The sequence below is a fragment of the Diadema antillarum genome, unplaced genomic scaffold, assembly GCF_040938485.1.
Source record: "Diadema antillarum isolate AM-2024a unplaced genomic scaffold, OU_Dant_1.0 scf00000032, whole genome shotgun sequence".
NCBI lineage: Eukaryota > Metazoa > Echinodermata > Echinoidea > Diadematoida > Diadematidae > Diadema > Diadema antillarum.
In genome coordinates, this window is record NW_027270921.1 from 1,572,901 (window position 1) to 1,585,236 (window position 12,336).

Here is a 12,336-nt window from a genome sequence, read left to right on the forward strand (position 1 = left end):
CATGACGTCACCTTATGCTTTCTGTGTCATCTGAATGCCAAATTAGAATGATTGATTCGTCTTCATTTTCTTAATATGGAAATTTGTCTTTTCAAACACACCACACACGTATTCTTGCCAGTAAATTTATGGGCATAACCCTTTTTGAAATGTTGATGTATGTTAACTGTCAGGCAACCCGGAATATCAGAATTGGAACTTGATAAACTAAAGATGTGTCAATTGTGATTTTCTTACAGTATGATCGATGAACATTGAATGATGCCAACTTCATCGGTTATCATTTATTACTTCCAGTATGATATGAGTGTTTGAAATAATAACACATCAGATCTCGGGGGTGTTGCAAGATGATCCAGGTTTAAACAGACTATCTTTTTTTTTGGTAGAGGTCCACGCTACGCAATTATCGGTCATCACTGCAACAAAATAATTGCCATGCACAGGGTCAGCTACAACAAAGCGACTCCTTTTCACGAAGTGTGGGGAATTTGACGCAAATGTGCTTTACCTTCTTCTTGCTCGGTTCCCGCGAGTAGGCCGTCAGGTTGTGCGTGATGGCTCTCTCCTTGGCCGCTTGCGCCTTCTCGTCCTGGTAGATGTCGTCAACCCTTGACCCCCGGCAGCCAAAGATGAGAGTGATGTCGCCGAGGATCTTGCGCCCGTCTTCCGCTTCCGGCTTGGTGAAGCGGAGCTCGATCTGGCGCTGCTGCCAGAAGGAGCGGAAGGGTGCGATGCCGGTACCCGGCCCCACCATAATGAAAGGCCTGGCTCGGTCTTCGGGCATGTGGAAGGTCGGGGCCCTGGAGACATGGGAATACAAAGGAAAAGAAACATTGTCGCAGAATGTAGGTATAAGTGCAGGGTGCATAACTCATGAAGTGTTCAGCTCCAAGTACTCGCAGCTGGACCCTATGGAAGCCTAGCTTGTGCAGCTGAATATGGGAGATACCCGGAAAATCCGATCAGGTGGAAAATGGAATCGAACAAATGTCATTAACAAGAACAGCAGTGGCACAATTTTGTATACATTGTTTATAACACCCGTTGCAACGAGTTAAAAAAGTCAAGCAGTAAAAATGCACCCCGTAGGCCTACGGTGTTCCAGTGATGCAGTGCGATAAGTATCGGTGTAATAGGTATTTGTGTGTGAAAGAAGGGTACTTACTGTCTGATGAAGCAGGGAGCGACCTTGGTGATCGGCAGCTTGTTGAGCCAGGAGGAGCACACGCCACGATGCATAGGACCAGAGCTCCCTTTGGAGGTTAAAAACAAAACAAAAGGTCATGGCTGACATATTCTCATCAACAGGCTCATCAACCTGCTTGAGTGAGAGTCCATACATCTTGCCAACATTTTTCACAATGCATATCTTCGTGCGGAGATAAGACGACTTTTTGAAACGCGCCTGTGCGCCTTCTTTCGGAATAGCTGATCGTTATATTGAATCATGCAGTCACTTATTGGAAACATACTCCAAAGCAATGATAAATAGATTTCAAAACAAATCACATCAGTTAAAGAACACCAAATGTAATTCGTAGCTATATTACCTCCTGTCCCATTGTCGTTCCGTAGATATGATGATAAGAACGAATGAAAACACCATTGACAAACCTGCCCTCATTAGACGGATGCATCGGATGCCAACCTCCTTTTTCCCAACTCAATTACTAAAAAGTGCGACATGTAGATCCATCCACTGTCCAGGTTCCAGGTTCTTCAGCATTTCAAGTGCAAATAACCACAGAGAATTGTACATTTGTGTTGACATAATGGTCTGTTCCCTGTTCAAACACATACACACACACACACACACACACACACACACACACACATATATACACACACGCGCAAACACATACCGTACCCACACCCACACAAACGCACAAACATTTGTGGTAACATGAGGCAAAACCAGACACTGTCATCAAAACAGCAAAACTTCATGTTGCCGTTTTTGCTGTTGTTGTATTTCGTGGTCTTTTTTGTGGCTCGCCTGTATACGGTGATCAATACGAACCTCTGACTCGGTACTCGACCACGGCGACGGTGGCGTGGATCTCTCCCGGGTACATCTTGGGACTGGAGGAGATGGAGTAGTAGCGTGGCTTTAGAATGGCCAGCTCTGTCATCAGGAAGCTGGGGCTGACCTTGACTGACGGGAACTCTTCGAAGACCTCGGGCAGGTTCGGGCTGCGATCGTACTTCCACACCTCGTAGTGGTTGCCTCCCTGTGGACAACACAGAATAATAGTGATAATTGATAATTAACTGTGCTTATAATATGGCGCATTACGCATAATGCTTTTTATTGTGTCATTCAATCGACAAATAGTAGGGTCTCCACAAGTGGTGAGTTTGTGCAGGTTACGTTTTCTGTAGTTACCCAGAACCAGAATGTAAAGTTCCATGACTTTTCTGACATTTTCGGATATCACCTGCAAGGTTAGTATAACTACTCCAGATACTTCACAAGAACTGGTTGCTCGAGACTCTATGTGTGAGAATGTTCACATGTTTTTAGAAGCCAAGACCGGATGTATTTGTTAAACGTTCAACAAGATGCTGATGTCATTGTAGGAAAAATCAAGGTAAGGCGAATCCACCGTCATGCAAGGCAGCAGTCTCCTGGTCGGGATTTGGAGGAATTTTTGTCATGAACAAGCATGTATTCCGAAAACTCGAGCACAGAATACCTTGCAGTGTGGTTCACTCTTTCCTTTTTACAAGTTTTCGGCAAAGCTTGGTTTTAAAATGTGTCTTGTTTTGTTTGGTGACGATAAACACGTCGGATCGTGCGAAGTTTCAAAAGCCATAGACTGATAGAGGTTTATATTCTATGGAAAAGCCACAGAGGTTTATACCCTCTATGGAAAAGATATAGATGTTTTTGCTCCATGGAAAAGAGCCATGAATACAGTGGAAACGTCCCTACTGCTTACCTTTCCAAGGAGAGCAAGTTCGTTCTCCTCCTTCTTGTCCGTGGCCTGTGTCGACAAGAGACGCAGGAAGTCCGGGGTCGGTGGGCTGGTAATGTCCAGGTAGTTGGTGAGAGCAGCACGAACTGAGCACTGAGGAATGCGTTCCGTCGGGTGCCACGCCTTGACCACACCTAGCGTGTAGTTGGGGTATATGAGATAGAATAATAGGTAGATAGACAGATAGATAGATATATAGATTAATAGGTTGATAGATTATAGATGTGTGGATGGATAGATAGATAGATAAAAAGGTACACAGATTGGTAGACAGATAGGTAGATAGATTGATGAATAGATAGATAGATAGACAGATAGGTATATAGAAAGATTGATAGGTAGGTAGGTAGATAGATAGATAGATAGGTAGGGAGATTGATAGATAGACAGAGAGGTAGGTAGGTAAATAGATTGATAGATAGTTCGACAGATTAATAGATAGATAGATAGATTGAGTGAGAGATGGATAGGAGGGAGGCAGAGAGAGAGACAGACAGAGACAGAGAGACAGAAAGCCAGACACAAGCAACGAAAGGGACAAAGAAAGAATTACGAAGAGAAGAAAGATGGATAAAGGAATCGAGAGAAAAAACACAAAGAGAAGAATTGGAGCTTTGGGACCGTTTTGACAGAAGATCAAAAAAAGTACTATAACTGTACGTATACTATATCAGTTTAACTATCAAGCCGTAGTTTTTGCCTTGTTATAATTGTTATGACGGCTGACTATCAACAAAATGAAGGGAAATGATCAATAAAAAGTTGTTGTGTAGAAGGTAATGATATGTAGTTCACATGTAATCCATACTCTCGAGCTGGTCTCGAAAAGGAAACCAATATTTTGATAGTAATTGGAAAAGAGAAGTTACCTGTTGCAAATCATTCAATCTTTGTATTAGTCAAAAGAGTTTCAATCTGATGTGTGCTTTTTTTCTTCAAGGAATGTAGATTAACTCAATGCACATTCTATTATTTTTCTTTCATTATACAATCATACAAACTTTGTGAAATGGTTTGATCTTTCTGGCTATCACTATTGTAGTAAATACAAATTATATAACATTATAACCCTGTACAGAAATTAACACAATTATTTTACTCTTGATTTCGAAATCGAATAAGCAAGCATCCAGCTTACAAGCGCTGATTTGCAGATTAAGCTGTACAAGCTTTGATTTATAAAGGATCACGATACTATTTTGTTAACGTGATAAGTTTTGCAGCACGGTCTTATAAACCCATCATACACGTTCTTCAACCAACAATATCTATCGCTAATTTTCGAAGGCATTCGAACAGAACTGATTTGTATTTGTATGCAGTTGTTATCAGCTTGGTTATCATCGAATAACTACGCATACCAATTATGAGTGCATGCAACATCAATGTCCACAGTGTAATGTACTTGTGAAAATGGCGAATTGGTCGTGTAGATATAGGTGTGTTGTGTGTTTGTAGGTGTCTGTGAGTCGGTGTGTCCATGTATGTGACGAGACAAATAGTGTAAAGCATGTCCAGTTAAATAATTGCATGTGAGGGAATGGTATAAAAATTATTTTAAAAACATCAAATATGGAATTATTGTGTTCGCATGCATGGGATGAATGTTGTAATTTACACAACATTATAAATGTGATATTGATGGAGGGTGTCATAGCAACAAAATTGAGTCCTTCGGATTTTTGACAATGTTTGAATCCTGCTCTGACTGGACAAAAGGGTTTGCTAATGCCTTGCATAATTATAATCTTAACAATGTAACTTATCAATTGCTTGCCAATTATCAATATCAAAGTTAATAATGATGACAATAATGCTAATGATGATAATTATAAAAAATAATATCTGTGTTATTATCATATTATCGATATTACTATTAATAATATTATTATCATTATTATTATTATCATTATCATTATTATCATCATTATGATTATTACTATTACTACCATCATCATCATCATCATCACCATCATTATCATTAACAGTGGAGTCATACAAAGCACTCTTTCTACCTAAAAAGTATACTCCTGGCGCTGTAGAAACCAGAAATTGCTAGGATATGATACGTTATCAATTGAACATACAAAAAAAAACATATCAGTAACATATTCATTATAGAGTATATGTAAGCACTATGAATGGAAATTAAGACGTATTTATAGGTCGTAAGGCTTAATTTGAAAGCAATAATAGAAGGTGCTTGTTGTAAAGATATAGAAATGTTACCATAAAAATTTGGGTCCATGTATACAAAAGCATGATTCACCAAATTATATTTGAAATAGAAGAAACGAACATAATATTTCCATGGTCGAAACGGGTGGTATCAGCCTCCCTCAAAATAAAAATTAATACAGATAATGTGTGATTACATTGCATACTTGACACGGTACAAATGTAAATTCAGCATGCATCGGTGTGAATGATGAATCTCTGATGATCTGAAATATCATATAAATGTTTATACCAACCTTAATTTCGTTAAAAGGATCGTATAGTTTTGGTTGAGACCTATTTTCAGGTTTCTAACATTTTTTGGTGAGACAGAGAAAAACCTCTTATAAAATATGAAAGAGCATGTAATTCCATGAGGAATTCAACGTTTGTTTGATGAAAATTGGTTTTGAAATGGCTGAAATATCCAAAACAGAGCAATTCTAATAAAGTGTGGGACCCACATTTTATTACGATCACTTTCTTATACTTTGTTTTTGGATGTTTCAGTCATTCCAAACCCGATTTTCATCAAATACACTTTGAATTCCTCTTAAAGTGGTATGCTCTGTACTATTTCATTAGTGTTTTCTTGGTATCTTGCAAAAAGTTAAAAGCCTAATTCTCCTCTCCACCAATACCACTGAATACTGTACCATCCTTTTAAACTACACGTTCACTGAAGTAACATATTTATTATACAACAAGTATTCATAAACCCGTCATTTGGCTTACTCTTGATTTCACTGTCAATACGCACAGACTGAATGAAATTACCACAATACATGAGCTACGATGGCTGCGTTATGCATGACAATATGACGACGAGAATATGAAAATGGACTTAATATTTTTTTAAACAATATCTTAAAGAAACTTTAAAGAAAGTTACAGCGATTACATTGGAATCGCTTCATATCTCATCATCTTTGGAGTCGACTAGACTACTAGATATATAAACAATTATATAATCATTGTGTATAAGAACAGAGATGGTAATAATGTGACGGGGTGAGATGTAGATTGGAGAAGAAAATACTTCCAGATTTTATTTCCCTCGTAGCTAGTCCACAAAGACTCACCGTCTTCGACATCTGGGTCGAAAAACATCCCTGTACAGTGTGATATTTATATAAAGTCTTTGTTTGAATGATGTTGGGTCACCATGGAGATTGGAAAAGGCTCTTAGGGGTGTGGTCTCAATGTCGATTGGTCATATACGAATTAACTACCCGCTATATTGGGACATTTTCTCACACTAGGACAGACATGCGCTTCATGCTCTCATGCTATTAAAATAGTTTACGGCTAGATATCAACGGAAGTTGACTAACTTAAAAAAAGAACAACACACTATGGCAGCCTATATTCATGTTTTCTTTCAAAAATGATATTCAGTGATACTCTCGGAATGTAATTTGAAAACGTGACACGATATTGAAACCAGATGTCCATATTGAAAAAAAAAATAAGATGTAAAAAAATTGACATTCCTGAATAATTCTGGCAAGCATTATTAGGATGTGCACAAACAGTATGACTAGCAAGATTACAGCAAAGTAGTAATGTGATGGCAAATATATTGCTTGGATAAATGTCTATTTTGTGACATGAATCTCCCGAGAATGGGCCCGAAACTAATGTCTAAAAAAGAGGGATGTATGTCAAATAAAATCGAGTACATCGTAATGAAAAAATAGCGTTATGCATTTGATGAAAAACGAAATGACAGAATTAACAAATGCCGAACCGCAAGCCGAACTGTTAACGGAATTTAGCTAATACCACTCACTTCTAATATCTACCCTATGTCACTAACAGAAATCTTTTGCTAATCTATCTACAGATTGCCTGCACGCAACACGACGACATATATGTCACACACACACTAAGATTCCCGCATGGAATGATGAAATGATTTCTTGTATTCCCATAAAATATTACAACATTTTGAGGGATTGACCTCATAATGTAAAATCATATTGCGGTGGCGCTATGAAAAGTTTGAACTGGCTGGATACTAGTCTCGTTTTATTTTTCACTGTCTCTTCTAACGTATAAGCTTTTCACTAACTGATGGCCAATTTCTGTTTGATATCCTAAAACTGATTGAGAATGAGCCATAAGAACTTTGAGAAATGAACCAAAAGAACTTGATCTACTAATCACTCATTACTCAACAGCTTCCCTAGCTTTTTAGCCAACAAAAAGCTTTTTTTATGGACTCCATCATTCCAACTCAATAAACTGATATATTCAACCAAGAACCAACATTTATACATTTCTCTCGTTTTCATTAACACAAAGAAATGTTGGAATGGCTGCCACATTATATCAATAATCAAAAATTTAGTTAATAAGAGGATTTATCAATTCGTCGACTTATCATTCAATCAATGAATCATCTAATTCAATTAACCCGTTCCATACTGAATACTGAAATCCACTTACACTTAATACACAGACCACCAGTATCCTGTATAGAATGGGTTAATGCATATCTGGTTTTGCCTTCGTTTCTTTTCTTGGACTTGCGTTTTTGCATACATATAAGGACGCTCTCAAGAAGAAAGAAAAATCTTTGTCAGAGAAATTTGGCGCCAACTTGCAAAACGTACCGAGAGCCGTCTGCTTCTGCTGCTGGAACTCGACCCTCACCACGGTGTCCGGGGAGTGCTCGGCCGAGATGAACTTCAGCGTCCGGTCCACCAGCTCCGCGTCGTTTGACGGACAAATGGCCACGTGGTCACCTGGCTCGTACAGGAGCTCCGAGGCACCCTGGGTGTCCAGGCGGACGAAGATTGTCGATCGCCTGAAAGAGGAAAAACACACATAATTGAAGCTTGGGGATCAATGGTATTATTTCGAACATATCACAAATCATCAACCAGAGCTGTCTTTGTATGATTTTATTTCATCACTATTTCTTCTTTCCAGATAATCTCGACCATGTTACATGTGAAGCGGGGTTCCCACTATCACGATTGGCGCCACGATTGAAATCGTGGTCTTAATCGTGCAGCAAGCGTGATGGTCTTATCAGATTGTATCAGATCTTAAGATCAATCGTGGCAATCGCGTTAATCGTAGGAAAATTTTGGACGGTTCAAAAATTTTCTACGATTAACACGATTAGTTTTTGATCGTGATCATCGCATCACATCGTCTAGGATCGTATCCAAACGCAGCAAATCTCTTCCAATCGTGCTTCTTAATCGTGTTGATCGGGATCGACTTTTTCACTTCACTTCCGCTTATTATCATTATTATTTTTTGCCCATTTGCCCTTATTTTACTCATAAATTAATTTATTTTGTATTCTGATAGGTGGTAGCCTGCATCTTTAGATTATTATTTCCAAACGGTAAATTGTATGACGGTGTTGGGTTTAATTGTCGTAATTTTTAAGGTACATTATCAAAATCATTTTTTTAATGATTTCATAAAATGAAAGTTGTATTACAGATGTTTAGATGTTTTCATACATTATGTTAATGATGTTTTCATTAATGAGTTGTTATTACCATTATACAGACACACAAAACAGGATATGGGATAACTTTTGTAACGAAAAAAAAATGAGCAAAAATAAAATGGCAGTTGTATGTCTGCACGTATTGACTAACGTCAGTACAAAGATGAGAATAATTTAATGAATCGTGCTTGAATGGGTACATATCAAAGGCAAATGATTAATTTTTAAAAGTATATTACAGAGTATTTTTTTTTTGGGGGGGGGGGGGGGGTGCAGTATCCTGCTGTTTGTGTATTGTACATAGTAATTAAGAGTTGTTGTTTCATCAGCCATCGTTTGACCCCTCTGCATCTATTTTGCCACTTTTCAATGTCTTTTTTTGTATGTTTGGTAGAGCACAATTTTAGAGGAACATGGTTATTTTCAACTCTCATTATTACTGCAAATGTAAAAGTGACCATTGTCGTGGATGTGAGATCACCCGTATGATTATGACAATGAAGATCACTCTTATTATTTTTCACAGTTATTTATTCAATAAGTGTAGCAATATACCCCTGCGAAATAATTTTGCGTAAAACCTCCTTTTTTGTTAGAAAGTGACATCATTTTGATTAGGGAGTCACTTTTCTGTTATGTGTGTGTATCAGTTATGTTTAACATTGTTAAGTAAAACACTAAATCAAGCCGAATAAACCATACTTTTGATAACCCATGAGATAAAGACATTTTGAAATAAAAAGGCATATGATACATACACTTTGCGAATATGAAATCGAACACATAAGCAATACTATCCATTCGGCTAATTTTCTTATATCGAGCGTATATAACACATAATACTATGTTACATAACATTCAAAATGATCCCATCCTCATTCTTAGCTTCCATTTCATCATACAATTATTTTCTTCATGTATTGGAGAGAAAGGTCATTTTGTCTTGCTGTTTTTTTTTTGTTTTTTTTCTGGGGAAGAGGGGTAATCATCTGATCTTATGTATACAGTATTTGGGTTCGTTATTTCATTCTTTTTTTGTGAGGGGGGAGGGTGAGCATGTCGATTTAATAATCTATTATTTTCTTTACGTTTAATGTTAGACGAGGGAATATCTGAGGTTATGGCTGGCCTGGGTGCTGCTTTCTCTCTGATAACATAATCGTCATTACTGCAATACTGCAAAGGTTACGTTGTCATCATCGTCAACCTGTCAAGCCTTGCCATCATCAATGGTTGCGGATAAAATTAATAGGCCTAATCACTCTGCATAATTTAAGGGAAACAGTGAAATCCATCGTCAGCCGGACTAAAATATTCCCATTCGGGTCCAATCGCGCCTTAAATGGGGGTCGCTTCTGATCCCCATCGTAAAAGATATCGTATCTTATCTCAGCAGCACGTATTGGTTCGCGGTATTCGTATTGGAACGTATCAGTACGTTGCTGCACGTACCAGATCGGGGATCCTGATCGTAATGGTCATGTTAGATCGGTACCAATCGTGAACTCAATCAGGACAATCCTGTCGGATCGTATTTGAACGGCAGACCAGATCGTGACAGATCGTATCGCCTGAAATAGACCAATCGTGACCATAATCGCATCCAAGCGTACCAACACGTAATGACTCGCATAACCTCGTATCCAAACGTGAAATTTCAGACGAGTTCAACAAATTTTCCACGATCAGTTACGAATGTCCAATCGTGGCATTCGCAATGGATCGCACGATAGTGGGAACCCCGCTTAAATAAGAAATCACTGGACATCTTGAGTTTCACGCATATTGACTGGATATCTTTTATTGTACATTACAGTTTTGCGGTAGCAAAACAATTTATATGGTTGTTTTATTAGCTGAGCCTCATATAATATTTACATAAGGCCTGTGTAACGAGAATGGAGGAACAATATTTCTGTCATGATAAAATCGGGTGTGATATTTTCCGTGAATTACTATTTCTACTAAACTGCAATCATCATTACCGTTTTGCAGACATAGAGCATCTAAACAAGATAATACTAGAGACTTTTTTTGTCTCTGTTTGCAGGATTTTAGGTGAGCATCGTTCATACAATTTGTGACTATGCAAGTACAGCCAATCAATAGACATGAAAATTAAAAGAGGATCGCATCCTAGTATACGAATGACTTAACGATATCATTGTGATTCGACGGGCTCTGCGGTACTACACCGACCGATGAAGAGAGATTGTTTTCTGAAGTAAGACACGCGATTGTAAAAAGCTGTCGAATCGAATTCAAATGAAATCTAGCGTTTCTTTTTTATGTGCAGTACCTTTGTTTAAAACAAATCACAGTTTAAGCTTACTCGGAATGTTTGGCCTGTAGTTCCAGGCGTTCCGTCAGGAGGCAAGGTAAAACTGTCTTGCCGTGTAGGCTGGTGAGGCCATTCATCAGATCCTCTGCTTTCAGCGCCGTCTCCTCCCCGATGGACAGCCGGAACCTCTGGGGGTTCCAGCTGTTCTCGTTCTGGTTCAGCGCTGCGTTCGCCTCGTTGATGTTCACACCGTCACCAACGCAGAAGACCTCGCAGGCAGCCTGTATGTGGACCGGGCATTATTTAAACACACACGAATGGTGTGATACATTAAAGAACGACATCAAATAGTTTTCTATCAGTGTAATGCCCTTAAGTGAAAATGTTCACTTATAAATCTCGCCATACATTAGACTATTTATCATTTTTTACTTATCTTTTTATCCGTCTATCTGTAAGTCAATAGAACTACAACGATAATCAACACAAGATATCTTTCATACTAAAATTACTAAAATCGTTACCAAATGAAAAAAACTCCGAGCTGGAAATCGCACTGAAATCGTCCTTTCAAGATTGAAACTCAATATTATATAGATCATTCTTTACGCGAACTATTGCACAAAAATCAAGATAATTGTATTTTGTGTGGGGGCTGGTCCGTCCCATTGCCATTTTTGATAATGGCAAACCCGCAGTAGCGGTGGTCAATTGCAAATGACAGAGGAAGCAAAACCTATGACCTTTTTACCTTGAAGACGTCCTTGGCCCATTTCCGGAAAGCTTCCTCTTGGCCGCCGAGCTCGTCACCTTCACCCATGGGGTTGATCCGCTCCCCGCCCAAGTTGGTGATCAGCTGGTCCACTGTGCGTGCGTATGCGCAGAAATGTGGGTAGGCGCGTGAACCCAGGCCAAAGACCGAAAACCTTGAGGAAAAACACGTAAAAATATTTTGACCGACATGTTTTACCTACCAGCAGTTTACATAATTAGCAAAGCGGCACTAATAACAAATCATATCTAAACAAAGAATGCTGAAAAAATGGCCACAATTACGTGCCACACAATCACACAGCGATATCATTCTTACGTTTTATCTTTGATACATTTTAGTAATGTTCTTTCTTTTCCGCTATTATCTACTAAGTAACATACTTTCGTTTGACATGGTTAAAAATTAAATTTACTTCGCATTTCTACTTCGTCAACTTGATGAATATCTTACACCATTATCCTCCTTCTAATTCTTCTATTAACGGTAACACGGTATTTCGTTATTTCTTTCGATGTAGTAATGAAAAAAAAAAACACGAGTTGACAAATCCCTTGCGAGGCTTATCGATTTCCACAAAGTTCCATTCTGAGTGCCTGAGAAGACGAAT

At 38.5% G+C, this 12,336-nt stretch overlaps 1 protein-coding gene across 1 annotated transcript in view; it reads right to left on the reverse strand.

Annotated features, from left to right (window-relative positions):
• The window catches only part of LOC139741943 (nitric oxide synthase, salivary gland-like), a 146,550-nt gene that overhangs the window by 8,898 nt on the left and 125,316 nt on the right, over window positions 1–12,336 (reverse strand). The window contains exons 17-24 of the mRNA XM_071652516.1: window positions 11,706–11,880; window positions 11,006–11,235; window positions 7,817–8,010; window positions 6,281–6,310; window positions 2,946–3,115; window positions 2,024–2,234; window positions 1,169–1,256; window positions 512–803 (exon numbers count right to left, since the gene is read on the reverse strand). Of these exons, the coding sequence (XP_071508617.1) occupies window positions 512–803; window positions 1,169–1,256; window positions 2,024–2,234; window positions 2,946–3,115; window positions 6,281–6,310; window positions 7,817–8,010; window positions 11,006–11,235; window positions 11,706–11,880 (1,390 nt within the window). The remainder of the gene's footprint in view (window positions 1–511; window positions 804–1,168; window positions 1,257–2,023; window positions 2,235–2,945; window positions 3,116–6,280; window positions 6,311–7,816; window positions 8,011–11,005; window positions 11,236–11,705; window positions 11,881–12,336) is intronic.